This window comes from Mauremys reevesii, linkage group 9 (genome assembly GCF_016161935.1).
Source record: "Mauremys reevesii isolate NIE-2019 linkage group 9, ASM1616193v1, whole genome shotgun sequence".
NCBI lineage: Eukaryota > Metazoa > Chordata > Testudines > Geoemydidae > Mauremys > Mauremys reevesii.
This window is the reverse complement of record NC_052631.1, coordinates 62,441,570-62,456,850: the sequence shown is the minus strand read 5'-3', so window position 1 is coordinate 62,456,850 and position 15,281 is coordinate 62,441,570. Positions and strand designations below refer to the sequence as shown.

General features: G+C 46.0%; 1 protein-coding gene across 2 annotated transcripts in view; it reads left to right on the top strand.

Annotated features, from left to right (window-relative positions):
• Nucleotides 1-5,676: 5,676 nt before the first annotated feature.
• Nucleotides 5,677-15,281, top strand: part of LOC120372511 (exocyst complex component 1-like) — an 80,088-nt gene continuing 70,483 nt past the window's right edge. For both annotated transcript variants that reach the window (XM_039489693.1, XM_039489692.1), the window contains exon 1: nt 5,677-5,812. In XM_039489693.1, coding sequence (XP_039345627.1) covers nt 5,774-5,812 — 39 coding nt within the window. In that variant the 5' untranslated portion in view covers nt 5,677-5,773. The remainder of the gene's footprint in view (nt 5,813-15,281) is intronic.

Here is a 15,281-nt window from a genome sequence, read left to right as displayed (position 1 = left end):
CTTCTGGCTGGAAGCTAATGAGCCTTATACCATGGACCTGCACTTGTGGGTGGTTAAAGGCTGTTGGTGTTTGAGCCTCACATTTCACAACACACCTGCAGCTGAACAGGCATCCAGTATAACTGGGCCACATGCTTGTTGTTGGCATTTCCCGCTGAAGCTTTAGCAACAAACAGGAGCACACATTGTCTCTTTCCTCAGCTTGTTTACTTTGTCTTGTCAGTACCCAGTGGCTCAATAAATTGAAAGAGTTTGGGGGGAGGGAGAGGAGAAGATAAGTGGTGCCCCAAAGAAGAGCAAATGTTTTCTGAAAGGTACCAGAGCAAAGACAGGACAAATTTCTGCTCCCCACAGAGGGTGGGTCTCAGCCTTAATAGTCTGCTCTTGTTCTATCTGTGGAGTGCCTCCATGCAGGGATAGCCAGATACCAGACTAAAGACCCACCTGGGGGGAAAGGGTTATGTCCTCAGAGCAGATGCCTCAGAAAGAAGTAGGAGCTCACTGGAGACAGTAGGGTGGGCTGGCTGAGCTCTGGAAGGTACCAAACAGGAAATGGGCATAAGACAGCAAGTTTGAATCCAGATTTGAATTTTCCCTGGAGATCAGGGGTGCTTAGGTCCCAGATTTAGGTTCCAATCAGCATAGAGATAAGATCCAACCATCACATTTGGATCTGAATCTCAACTTTCCCTAAGTTCGGGGGTGTTCAGGGCTGGAGGTTTTGTTCACTATACAAAACACTTCAAGAAACTTCCAAATCACATCAAGCAATTGCAGATCCCCATGCGTTTCTGCAGAAGTGCAGAGAATACGGTAGATAAGGTGTAAATACCAGAGGAACGTGAAGGACAGGTCCCAAAGACATCAAATGTGGCACTAAAAATGCAATCTCTTTGTGCTTCAATGCCCCACCTGTAAAACTGGGATAGCAATATTGCCTTTCTCCAACCTTCTTTCTGTCTTGTCTATTTAGATTGCAAGCTCTTTGGAGCAGGGACTCTCTTTCACTAGGTGCATGTGCAGTGCCTAGCACAATGGGGCCCTGATCTCAGCTGGGGCCTCTAGATCCTACTATATTGCAAATATCATCTATATCTATCATCTGCTTATATTGCCCCCTCCCGTAGTATGTAGAAACTCTGGGCTCAGACGCAAGGGATGGAGGGTTGACATATTACGGCCATTCCTGTCTGAAGATTCTGTAGTAAAAATTGTCTAGCTCAAGCAATTCTATAAAGTAAAATGTTATGAAGGGACTTGGACAAAAATACACAGCATAAGAATTTCCACTGCAGAACAGAGCACTGGTCCATTTAGCTTAGTTTCCCTTCTTCACCACTCTTTCCCAGAATGCCCAGATTTTGCAAGGCTGGACCACCGTTTACACTGAAGAGGTACTGCAGAGTGGATGCTGTTCGTTAAGAGCCAGCCCCAGCTGTGAGGCGCTTACAGGCTAAGGCCCTGATCCTGCACCGAATGACTCACATGCTTAACTTCAGACACTGTGAGTAGTTCACTGAGTTCAGTAAGTCCAGACACAGTGCATATAGCTAAAGACATGCATAAGTCTTTTCAGGACTGGGAAATGATTCCTTTACTGCTATATTATTCTTATAAATTCCTATATCTACTTTTGAAAGTTACTGAGCCATCTGTCCCAATAATACCCTTAGGCAATGAGTTCCACAGGATAATTATATGTTGCCTAAAACTAAGTTTTGTTTTCTGCCTTTTAAATATTTTGCCTGTTCATTTAATTGAGTGCCCTTTTGTTCTTGTACAGCAGTTATGAGTACCACTGAAATGCCTATAAAGAAATAAGTTATAGAGACTTTATGTGATATATAGCAGCCTGAACGGCCTCCTCTAAGCCATTCTTTGTTTCATAAATCTCTGTGATATCTCTACTGGCATTCCTCCTTCCCAGCTAAGTAAAAACTGCCCTAAATTCAACTGAACAGCTCTCCTCTTTTAACCTCTTCTCCTGTGGAATTATGCCACATGAAGAATCACAGTACGAAGGCATGGCACTCCTGCAGAGGTTCATAGCGAAGCAGAAGGGTCATCCTTGACAACAATCACAGCTAGTGGCTGCTTGGGGGTCTGCCATTTTGGGGAGCCTGCTGCCCATTCAAGCTCTGCTACCCACAGGCCAGCCCCATCTCCCTCTCCAGCAGTGGGACCAGAAGAGATGGAGGGAGAAATCTTCATGCTGATCAGCTCGCCACGCTGTCCAAACAGGAAATGAAATTCAAAAGTTCGCGGGCCTTTTCCTGTCTACCTGGCCAGTGCATCTGAGTTGAGAGCGCTGTCCAGAGCGGTCACAAATCACAATGGAGCACTCTGGGATAGCTCCCGGAGGCCAATACCATCGAATTGCATCCACACTACCCCAAATTTGACCTGGTGACCCCGCAAGGCCGATTTCAGCACTAATCCCCTCGTCGGAGGTGGAGTAAAGAAATCGATTGCACGATCACCCAGCCAGTGGATATGGTGATAGTGTACTGCACCAGACCCCTGACACTAGGAGTTAGACTTTGGGGTATGGTTGACCACAGTGACTGGGACGCAGAGACCCCCAGAAGGGAGTGAGACCGGAGCAGTGGACACCACCGAGCAGGAAGCAATGCAAGTCCAGACAGCAACAAAGGAGCAGAAGACGGATGGGACACCACCAGCAGCGGGCGCCCCGCCAAGGACTGAGCTAATTCCCGGAGCAACCAGCAGGAGGCGCCACGGTGGTGAGTCCCAACCCCTCTACATGCTTGCTCAGCAGTTTAAGAATCAGGTAGGGAATATTTTGATTCCCTCAAATCCAATAGGAGTAACTCAGCTGTTCATCATCCCAAGATAGAACCATTGAGTAGCATGAAGTACTAGCGTGGGATCTTTCAGATTAAAGCTGAGTGAAAGACTAGAGCTGACTGAATAATTTATTTAATGACTTCCCCTTTTTTTTGTGTTTCACAGATTGGCCATAAACAGACCATAAAAATGTCCAACATATTCATCATTTGATATACATTTTTAATTTCTTCAGCAAATTCTCGGTCTTTGGCTTGATCATGAAATGTTTGCTGCAAGTATCCACAGCTCGCACTATATTGGCTGGCTATATAAAACATGTTCCCTGATTGGATGTTTAAGCAATCAACAATGAGGAAAACTGTGAATATTCCCTGAGCACCATCCATCCCATGCCCTGTTTGAGACCAGTAGACTGGGGCTAAAAATAGTATGTGATCATGTAATCAAAGACCTCATTAAAATGCATATGCACAAGGGGCTGAATTAAGGTTGCACAGACAACCTTAAATCTGGCATCTCCTGGCTTTTCAGTGCATGACTTAGCAACGTAAGTAAATTCTTCTAATTTAGTTTTGTTGTATGGAATAAAACTAATGAATGAAAGATTCCGTTGCACTTTTTGTCAAAGGAGGCCTTGCTTCAGGCTCCTTGGCCACAGTGATGTAGAAAGGCAGTAGGGTCTGGCCTGGGAGGCAGGAGAGCTGGATTCTGTTCCCAGTTTTGCCAGGGATTTTCTGCATGAATGTGGGCAAGTCACTTCATCTGTCAACGCCTCTACTTCCTCTCCCCTCCCTTTGTCTGCCTTGTCTACTTAGATTGTAAACTCTTGAGGGCAGGGATTGTGTCTGATTATGTGCACATACAGTACCTAACACACTAAAGAGGGCTGATTTCAGCTGCTGTCTCTAGGTGCTACTGTAATTCAAATAAAAATAGTCACTTAGATCCTCAAAGATATTTAGATGCCTAACTCCCACTTGATAACTCCTGAGAGCTAGGAGCCTACATACCTTTAAGGATCTGGGCCAATATCCGTACTGTGTGCCACTTGGCTGCTGCCCTGTACCCCAGAGATGGCTGGTGGTGTGTTGAGTGAGTACCGTTCACTGTGTATGTCCATCCATCTCTTCCTGAGCTCTAGGATGGAAAGTGCTATTTAAAGGTAAAACATCACTATTAATAAAACAGAATGTCTTGGTTGTTTTCACCTCCCCTGCTCTCTCCTTACATTTTTGCTGGGCTGATGATTCTCTTACATGCCCTAGATAACGCATTGAATGTCCTCTTCCCTGCTCCTTCCTCTTTCCTGCTCTTTCATTTTTTATAAAGACTCCTTTTTGCTCTGCTAACATACTCTTAATCTCTCTGGTAAATCAGGGAGACATATGTCTTTAGCTCTATTTGCTTTCTCAAACAAAGACATAAATCTACTCCCTGTGCTGAGACAAGACCAATATATATACTCCTGAATACTGCTGCAACCCACCATAATGTGAGGCTTGGAATAAGTTGCATCTAAAGATCTATGAATATGCCATCTCCATTCTCTAGGACAAGACTGAATAAAGGAAGTAAAAGGCCAGGATGTGCTCCCCATCAGCTCCACATTCTCAGGCACTGGTGAGTAAACCACTGTGCTGAAAGTTCTTGGGTAAAATCTTGACCTAAGCCCATTGACACTGATCTATAGACACTGGAATCAACAAAAACACTCATATTGACTTCAGTAGGCAGTGGGCAATGGTTAGCATTGATGCTGGTATATTTCTGAGCTTAACATCTCATCCAAAGCCCACTGAATACGCTTTCCATTGACTTTAGTGGGCTTTGGATCAGGAGTTAACATCATAAATATACCATGTGACCATGCAGAGCTCATCAGCATGATGTGCACATTTATGGGTCAATTTCTTGTTTTGATCCACTCCATCTATCTTTTACATCTTAGGCTGGCAGCAGACGGCACAGTACGACTGCTAGCCATCGTCATCTCCTGGGTGTCCGGCAGAAGCTGCATTATGATTGCTAGTCATCATCATCTCCTGACTGCTCTCCAGAAGACGGTGCAGTACAGTTGCTAACCATTGTCATCTCCTGGGTGCTCAGCAGAAGATGGGAATGACCTGGCTGAGTCACTCCCATGTCTGCCCAGGCCGAGGTCGGTTAAAAGAGCACCCAGGAGTATGACGACAATGGCTACCAATCATAATGCACCGTCTGCTGCCAAAAGGCAATGAGCTGCTGCTGTGTAGCACTGCAGTCCCACGTCTGCCAGCACCCAGGAGATGTATGGTGACGGTGAGCTGAGCAGGCTCCATGCTTGCCGTAGTATGGCGTCTGCTCAGGTAACCCAGGAAAAAAGGTACAAAACAATTGTCTGCCGTTGCTTTCACGGAGGGAGGGAGGGAGAGGGGGGCCTGACGACATGTACCCAGAACCACCCACGACACTGTTTTTGCCCCATCAGGCATTGGGATCTCAACCCAGAATTCCAATGGGCGGCAGAGACTGCAGGAACTGTGGGATAGCTACCCAAAACTACCCACAGTGCAACGCTCTGGAAGTTGACGCTAGCCTCGGTATTGTGGACACAGTCCGCTGACTTAATGCACTTAGAGCATTTTGTGTGGGGACACACACAATCGACTGTATAAAAATGATTTCTAAAAAACCGACTTCTATAAATTCGACCTAATTTCGTAGTGCAGACATACCCTTAGGCAGCCTTTATATAGGGCCTAGCCTAGCCCTGATTGGCTGGCTCTAACGTTGGCCCTGATTGGCTCTCAGTAAGCCTTTTTCTAATTGGCTGCCGGCCTGCACAACTGCTCTGGCCTACTCTAGCCCCCTCTCACATGGGGGTGGGGCAGTTGTCCCAGCACAAAGCAGTTAGGGAGGCAGGTGGGGACTGAGAAGTCATGTTGCTGATGGACTACTGAAAACAGAACCATTAACTGAGGACATGAGACTAGCAGAGAAACTGAGTAAAGTTTTCTCAAAGGTATTCCCATGGGAACGAAGTGTTTGTGGCTACTGGTAACATAAGACAACAGGTCAGATCCTGAGCTGGTGTAAACTGATTTCAGCAAGGGGGTGGACTTCAGTGGAGCTGTGGCAATTTACACCAGCTGAATATCTGGCCCAATCATTACTAGCTGCGGGTCTGATTCACCACTTGACTCCAGTTTTATGACATTGATTTCAGTGGTGTTACACCACCCCAAAGCTGGAGCAATTTGGTTGTGCATTGAACCCAAACTAACAATGTGTCTCTAGATAAATGTGGTCCAGGGATTAGAAGCTACATACTAGTTCAACTAAAGTTGTCATGTAAGGTCTCTACTGAAAGGTTTACTGATCATTATAATCCTTGTGAAATGTATGTATGATTACTATGTGAGAAGTTATGTATCTATACTGACAATTATATTCGTAAAGTCTGTGAGTTGGGGCCATCACCAAAAGGTGATAAACAGGTTTCTTTCATGTAGGAGATGCTTATCTATCTGTCCGGCTATATGTAGATTGAGTATTGTATTCTTAAAATTATAGTAATGTAGGACTGAAAGGGACCTTGATAGGTCATCTAGTCCAGTCCTCTGCACTGACGCAGGACTAAATATTACCTAGACCATCCCTGAAAGGTGTTTGTGTAACCTGTTCCTAAACACAACCTCCCTAGGTAATTTGTTTCAGTGCTTAATTACTCTGACAGTTAGGAAGTTTTTCCTAATGTCTAATCTGAGTCTCCCTTGCTGCAACTTAAGCCCATTGCTTCTTGTCCCATCCTCAGTGATTAAGGAGAACAATTTATCACCCTCCTTTTTATAACAACCTTTTACATACTTGAAGACTGTTATCATGCCCCACCCACCCAAGTTTTTTCTTCTCCAGATTGAACAAATCCAATTTTTTCAATCTTTCCTCATAGGTCATGTTTTCTAGCCCCTTCATCCATTTTGTTGCTCTTCGCTGGACTTTCTCCAATTTGTCCACCTCTTTCCTGAATTGCATTGCTCAGAACTGGACACAATACTCAAGTTGAACTTCACAATGACATCTATTTACAGTCTGAGCAAAACAATAATCAAGTGATTGCAACATCTACAGGGAAGATTCTAGACTGAAAAACCAAGCAGTGGGGAGTTACCCTCTTTACAAGGGAAGACAATGCATGATTGGTACTATATCAAGGGGTGCAGAAGTACACCCAGTTATCCTGCACTGAGGGGACAAGTTGCCAGCTGGCTTATTTTATGAATGGAGGATCACAGCTGGTCTGGGTGTTTGATACTTGGAGAGAACCTTTTGGTGAGCTAACCTTTTTGAGACAAGGGAGTGGCTTGTCAGTTAAGTTTAGGCTCCAGAAAGTGCATTGTGATTTTATATGTAACCATGTGTTCTCATTCTTTCTACTTGCTTCTTCTCAAATCTCTGCTCTTTGTTAAGTAAACTTCTGTTTTTTTATTATATTGAAGTGCTGTGTGTTAAGCAGAACTGTGATGTAAAGTGTAACTGGTAAGCTGGGATGCACTGCTCTTTTGGGAGCAAAGGATCTGCCAATTCTGTGACGGTCTGGTTGATCAGGGGCTGGACACTCCAGAGGGATGCTCAGACGAAAGGGGATTGGCATGTGCCTGTTGCTAATCTATAAGAGAGAGCTGGGCCTGTGGAGGTCTGGAAGACAGTGCTTGTGTTGCCAGAGGCTGGTGGTTTCAAGGAGCTGATCCACAGCAGACACAGACAAGATTCCTTTGAGCTAAGGGCAGGTAGTAGAGAGGGGCTTAACAACCCTGTCACTGTGCCTGGACAATTCATGCCTAGAATTCCAAGGAAGCTGATGGAGCATTTTCTCAACACCTGCTGAACCCTCACCTCCCATAGACATCAGTTGGAGATGGGAGCACGAAGAACCTTACAGGATTGGGCCCTGACACTAGTGTCAGGTTTGTGTGTCCCTCACTTTATGAAGAGGAAAAGGTATGAGTCAGACACTATAAGCCAGCTGGACTAACTTCAGTGCCAAGTAATATACTGGAGCCTCTCAGGGATAGATTGATGGAGTGGGATGAAGAAACAGAGGTGTTAAGCGGGAGCTAGGACAGCTGTACCGAAAATAAATCAGGCCAATCCAGTCTATCCTAATCTCCTTTTGTGAATGAAGGGGTCAAGGAGGCAATTGACAAGGAAATCCTCACGAGCAATCTAGACACTAGATCTTAGCAAAGCCTTTGACAAGTCATCACATAACCACATGGGGCCAGACTCTGGCCCTGGCCACTTTTGCACTGCCCTCCACACCGCAGAGCTGCTGGAGAGCTGCACCAAAAGGCAAATGGGAATTCCTCCTGAGAGAGGGGCATCTTTGCGTGCAATGGAGCCAGCATAGCCAGCTATAAGCCACTGAGTGCCCCCATCTCCACTTAGGGGGCAGGGGAGGGCCAAGCCAGGTTCTGAGAGCACAGTGTTCTCCTTATTCCTCAGGCTGTGCAGCAGGTCCTATGGGACCTCTACTGCTTGCATAATTCACAGCAGCCTTTAGGATGTTCTAAATTCTGCAGGGGGCCCTTTTTGGCCTCCACCCAACTCATGATCAGGAGAGTGGAAAGGTAAACTCAATGCAGCTGAGGACCTGGCCCTTGAGTGCTAGACGTGAGGCAGGCAGCTGGCACTATGAGAGCAGAGGCGAGAAGAAAGGGGATGCAACTCCCCCCAAAGGTGGGGAGGTGATGATGGAGGACCGAGGGGTTTCCTGAGGAGAAACCTCCCAAAGGTGATACACGGTTCAGAAAAGACCTTCAGCACAGAGCAGAGCCACTGCTTTACCCTTCCACAAGAGCAGTGATCCCTTCCTAAAAGTAAGCAGACAAAATCCTAAGGAGGAGGAAGCCGAGGTACCTCTCCGTGTGTGTGCCTTGCTTGTCATAACCTGTTGCTGTTACCCTTTCCTTGAGTCACTAGGAAAATCCAACTAAGCCATTTACCACTCCACACCGGGCAAGGACAAACTGCACATGTTATAGCTCCAGCCAGCGGTGGTGGTGGTCCAAAGTCTGACTGTGAGGCGACTGGACCTGATTCTTTACCACCACACGCTGTATAGGGAGTGCAGAGTAGGTGAGCAAAGCTATTGGTGGGGTGAGAGAGAAGGGAATTCCAAGCAGTTAGCATACTGCACTAGCTTTGCACAGCCAGGAAAACCACCACATGGTGCAAAGCAGAGGAGAACCAGGCCCCAGAGCCCCTCTTGGCTCACTCTGGCAGTTGTGAATCACTTCTCTTCAGGGACAAACAGCAAAGTGCATCTGAAGCAGAAACATAGGGGTTTGATTGCCACTGATGCTCCCAGGTGGTTGTCCTAAGTGCTTCAGGGCCCTGAGTTCAAATCATGGTGCGGGGCCCAAATTTGATGATCTATGCCAGTCGTCATTTGCCAACATCCCAACCCTCTCCCTCCTTGCCAAGCACACATTTCAGCACCATTGGCAGTCTCTGTGACTGGATCTGTGATGTCATAGGTCCTGAGGGGACTTTCCTAGAAAAATGCAAGGATTCATCTTTAACAAAGCCCAGCAACCAGGGCCTGGGGGGGTTCCAGTCTGGGTGAAGGACCTGCCGAGGCAAGTGAAGGATGAGAAGAAGGACAAAGGCTGGCTCAGGGCCAACAGACTGAGAATCCCATATGGTGAGGGCAAGCTGAGGCAACCAGAATATCTCTGGCCCTCTCCTACTACATCTTCCTGAGAACTTTTAGTAAAAGAGGAAGAGGAACAGGATGACAGCCATGCATTCTCTTTCCAGCATAATACTCTTATGAAGAGAGGCAGGATGGCCCAATGGTTAAGATGCCAGCCTGGAAATTAGGAGACCAAGCTTCAATTCCTTCCTGTGCAAGAGACTTCCTGTGTGATTTCAGGCACGTCACTTTTGCTTTGCCTGATTCCCCTCCTGTAAAATGGGGATAGCATTGCCCCTACCTCACAGAGGTGATGTAATGATAAATGCATCGAGATTGAGATGCTGAGATACTAGCAGGGTGGGGACTCTGCAAGTGCCTAAAATAAGATTTGCCGCCAACTGATGACTATGGATGCCTGCAGAAAAACACTACACAGTTTAAATTCTCTGCTGGGACTTGTAGCAAAAAGATCTCTACATGATCCCTTTTGGGAAGGAAGGGGAGGAAACAGCACTACAGAATACTAGTCTTGTGTTGGGTTAACCAGTAGATGCTTTTGAGACTCTTGGCTTGAACATTTAGTTTGCAAAACTACTGCTGTATACAGTATCAATATGGATACAAATAAATAAATAATAATAATTCAGGGTACTGTTAAGACCATGTCTATGTCTTCCCTTTGTTTATTTGGTCATTTGCACAAGGACAGAGTGAATCAAGGGGCATCTGATAAAATATAGTCCACATTATAGGCATGAATGGCTCCACAACGCCTATGGTGTCCACAATTGATTTGAGAAAATCCACCAGATTTGCCATCGGGAATATACTAACCCTAAATGAGGTTGGGTACTAGGTTTCATTAGTCTGAAAAGATACAATGTTGCAGTTGCTGGGCCAATTGAAGTGAGACTTATGAAAAATGGTCAACATTTGGTGGAGCACATAATTCTACTATAATCTGGAGGAACCAGCCGTGTAAGCAGGATGGCACTCATCTTCCATCCACTCTTTAATAAATCACTCACACTATGGCACCCTATTTCTTATATGCCAGGCTGATGCATCGCCATGGGCAGCTTTCTGACATTGTAGCCTACACCCCTACCAAGGAAGCTAGACACTAATAAAAATGAAGTCTATCAGCAGCTAGCAGTGATGCAATCTGTTCTGTCACAAGACAAACTTTATTATACTTGGAGATATGAACACAGCACCAAGTTGTTCCAGAAATGGCTTTGAGGCTGTTCTTGAGCCATTCTGCTCTGGAACAATAAATGACAACTCTGAAATTTCTCTCCTTTTGCGCTTCTCATAATATTACCATCAGTGGCAGTAGGTTCAGGCACTTTGATATTCATTGGAAACCCTGGAAATTCAATGATGGCTGGATGAGGAAGGAACTGGATCATATATTGGTCTGGAATCGGAGTTTAGGAAGGTCACAACAGATCTGCAGAGGTGCAGATGACCCAACAAATACTGACTGTCATCTCCTAGTTGCTAAAATGACAATTATGCCCCCCGATTTCAACAGAAGAGTGACCTGTTGTGACACATAAGGCATACTGCATCTGTGAAAATTCAGCACTTGCTAACACGTTCTCTGTCACAATGCATAAAAAAAATTGACATAGAATCAGCTTGGACAGCCATAAGCACAGTTATCTGAGAAGCTACAGATGCCATTCCTAAACTAAAATGTTGCAAGCAATGCCCGGGGTTATCTGATGAGACATTTCACATTCTGCAGTTGAAATCTGAGATTAGACTGCGCAAAAGTGGATCGTGACACTTATTTTGAGAACTTGGCAAAAGATGGAATAAGATCTAATAAATTACAAGCTGCGCTCAAAGCTATTCAATCACTTTGATGCAAAACTGGACTTTGCATGGGGTTTATGCTGAGAAACAAGGCTGATGGTAAAACATGTTCAGCCTAAGAAGTCATCCTGCAAAGATGGAAAGAATATTGTGAGACTGCACTTAACCACCCTGAAGTGACTCCATGCCCAGATCTGCACACGTTAGTTGTAGTAGATGCAGTCCCTGACCCCAAAACTAGTGTAGATATACCTATGCTGGAACAGATTCAATTTGCCATAAAGAAACTGTGAAGCAGGCATGCTGCTGGACCCAACAGCATTGCACCTGAACTTCTCAGGGCTTAGATTGTTAGGAAGGTATGAATGGAGTGGAAGGAAAAGATCACCATCCTACTTTATAAGGGGAAAGGCCCATACACTGAGTGCAGCAGCTACAGGCCAATAACTCTTATCTGTTCCCAGAAAAGTTTTTACACTTGTCCTACTCGCCTGGCTTCAGCCTCTTCTCGTGAAATGCTGTCATCCAGAGCTATCAGTTTTCACTGCTGGGCAATCTAGAATGGGCACTCTACTTGATCTTCATCTTTCATCTGAGATCCATTGCAAATTCAGTCGTCCCTTGGGAGCAGCATATGTAGACCTAAAGGCAGCCTTTGATTCTGTCGATAGAGCTGCACCTACAAGTCATTAGTGGTCCCAACATTCTCCTGAGGATAATAGGTCCGACATGTTTTACACAAGATACAGGGTGAAGCAGGGATGTGTCCTGGCCCCAGCCCCATTCTCCCACTCAGTGGATTGGCTCCTTGAACATATCTCCGCAAATACCTGTATAACTGTTGGTTCAATCTCTTGTACCAACCTGGATTATATGGATGTTCTTGGCCTCATCAGTCAAAATGCAAACGACCTTAAAGATGCACTAGAGAGCTTCCAGCATGTGGCAGCTGCCCTTGGGCTAAGGATTTCTTGGGGGCATAAACAAAAATCCAGATCTTTGCCACAAAAGTTGTGATACAAGACCTCTGTGCTGCCAAACAAACCGTGGAAGTAGTGGATGATTTCATCTATCTAGCCTGTAAATTGTCATCACATGGGCACAGCTAGCCAGACATCCTAAGGAGAATTGCTTTAGCAGCCTCAGCAATGAAGGATCTGCATAAGATCTGGAGCCAAAAGAAGGTGAAATGATATACAAAAGTATGGATTTTCTATAACTTGTGTGCTTCTGATCCTCTTATATGAATCTGAAACACAGATGTTGCTCAAACAAGACATCAGGAGGCTGGAGGTGTTTCATATGCATTACCAGCAGTGACTACTAGGCATAAGTTGGTTTGATGTTATCAGTAATAGGGATACATTATTGAGAACTGGCCTTGAGAGGACTGAAGTCATCATCCATCACCACCAGGTGGCACTTTTTGGTCCTACAGTCTGCCTTAGAGATAAAGTCTTCACACATTGTACCCTGAAGATCAGACTTGAGACCAGGAGGGGACATTGCCCAGCTATAGACTGGTGGTGGCCACATGGTCATCTGCAAGTAACCTAGCTGCACCAGATTAGTAATAATCCTGTGGAACTTTTAAATGCTGGAATAAAGCCGTATAACATGCCATGGGCATTACTTGCTACAGACCCTCACTGTCTAAGGTTGTTAAGATAAATTGGGTTGGTTTGTAACTCTCATACAGCTGTTTCCTTCTATCAGCAGACTCAGGCTGGGAAATGTGTATTGGTTATATTTGGCTGATTTTCTTCACAACAATAAGGGCTCTGTAACGGGTTGGACTCACCCCTGCGGCACCTCCTACTGGTTGCTCTCCGAATAGAGCTCAGTCCAGCTCCAGAGTGCCCTCTGCAGGCCCGTGATCCACCTGTTCTTCTGGCCCCTGTGTCCCTTCCTAGACCACCGGTGCCCCTTTCTCTGGGGTGCTGCCCCCTGGCAATAACCCCTTTCTTACTCTGTCTGGGTTTCCCCTTCCTTGGGAACCCCCCACCCTACTATCCCCACTTCGCCTCAGTAGTGGCTACTGCCAGTCATTATCTAGCCCCACACTCTGGGGCAGACTGCAGTATCCAGTACTCATCATTGGCAAAGTGGGTTTGGACCTGCTGCCTTGGTCTACCCCTAGGTTGCCCTCTGCAACCCACAGTACCTGTTGGCCCACTGCTAGGCCACAGCCTGGGGCTTTCCTAGGCTGGAGCTTCCCAGCTCCTCAGCCTTCCCCAGCCCTGCTGCACCCTAGGTACCTTGTCTCATCTACCAAGCAGCTAGGCCCATCTCTCTCTATCACCAGAGAGAGACTGTCTGGGCTCCTGGCTTCCCTGCCTTTTATAAGGCCCTGCTCATCAGTTTGGGGCATGGCCCCCAGCTGCAGCCACTTCTCTAATCAGCTCAGCTTGAAAGCAGCAGCTCTCAAACCCTGCCAAGCTGTTTCTAACCCCTTAAAACCCCGGGTGCAGGGTCCACCCTGCTACAGGCTCAAATCTTAGTCATGTATAAAAGACAAGCTTTGATTCTACAGAATCTACATCTGTCATGAGACCCAGATAAGTAGTCGAGGGGGCAGATCTAGCTTTGGGCTCATGTTTGATTGCTCAGTGCTAAACAGAAGCTAGCTTTTAGCTCCTACAGAGAATGCCTGAATTAACCATTGTTGTCCATGTTGGCTAATTCTTTCTTACATTGCTCAGATTACATGTATTTTCCTTTTAATACCAGACAAGTTATAGGGCTTCAAAAAGTATCACCATCCCATTGGAGTCAGTGCTTGTGTTGTGAACTGCACCAGAATGAGTTATCCTACCTAACTGTGTTTATACTAGGGGGACCTATTCTCCCCTTTATGTGACTGTATATAACATTCATTCCTGTTAATGGAGTTGTAAGCAGGCAGGCAGGGAAAGCAGAATGCTCTCCCTGAGACAGAAGATGTTAAGAAGCCCTGATTTAAAGAAAAAAAATATTAAATCATGAATGGAAGGCCCACTGTAGTATCCTTGCAATCTACCAGTAAATTACAGCAGGTTAATGGATTTTTGCATTGTGCAGCGCTAGCACGTTTTTTGCTAGTATGGGTTGCCCCATCCAATTACACACCTCTGTGCTTGTCATGTCCTTTGTGCTATGAACTAAGCAAGTTGTTTTTCCAAAGCACCAAGCACAGCAATAATGTGGATTCTGCTTTCTCCAATCACAGACTGTATATTACCCAACAGACACTACTCCAGTGGATTAATGCCCTGAAGCCTTGCACTCATGATCACCAGCCCACCATTCAGTTCTGATCACAGCCTAACATGGATGCAGGTGGGAAGACATGGTCTCAGCTCTTGTGGCTTCTCAAGGGACCTGAGAACCTGATTCTGTTAGTATTTGGGAAATGAAATGGTTAACTAAACAGTCACCTCTTTCCAATGATCATTTCTTTTCTTCCTTCCAGTTTAGATTTCTTTTGACTGTGAACTCTCTTGTGGGCAGGGGAAGGGTTGCCACCAATGTATTTAAATGATATTATAATGGATAGGCAGGGGCAGCTCTAGGCATTTTGCTGCCCCAAGCACGGCAGGCAGGCTGCCTTTGGCGGCTTGCCTGCGGAGGGTCCACTGGTCCCGTGACTTTGGCGGGACCAGCGGACCCTCCGCAGGCAAGCTGCCGAAGGCAGCCTGCCTACCGCCCTCATGGCAACTGGCAGAGCGCCCCCAGTGACTTGCCACCCCAAGCACGTGCTTGGCGTGCTGATGCCTGGAGCCGCCCCTGTGGATAGGCTTCTGCAGTGTATACAGAATTAGACCTGAAAGGCTCATCCGGGCTGGAATTCAGTTTCCATCCTCAAAAGGCATCAGTGCATTTTCCTGTGACCTTCTGTGGGTCATCCATGGTGCAACTGCAACAGCCGGTCAGACCTTTCACAGATGAAAAAGTTACAGGCAGTAAATGTCCTGGCGCATCTATAGGC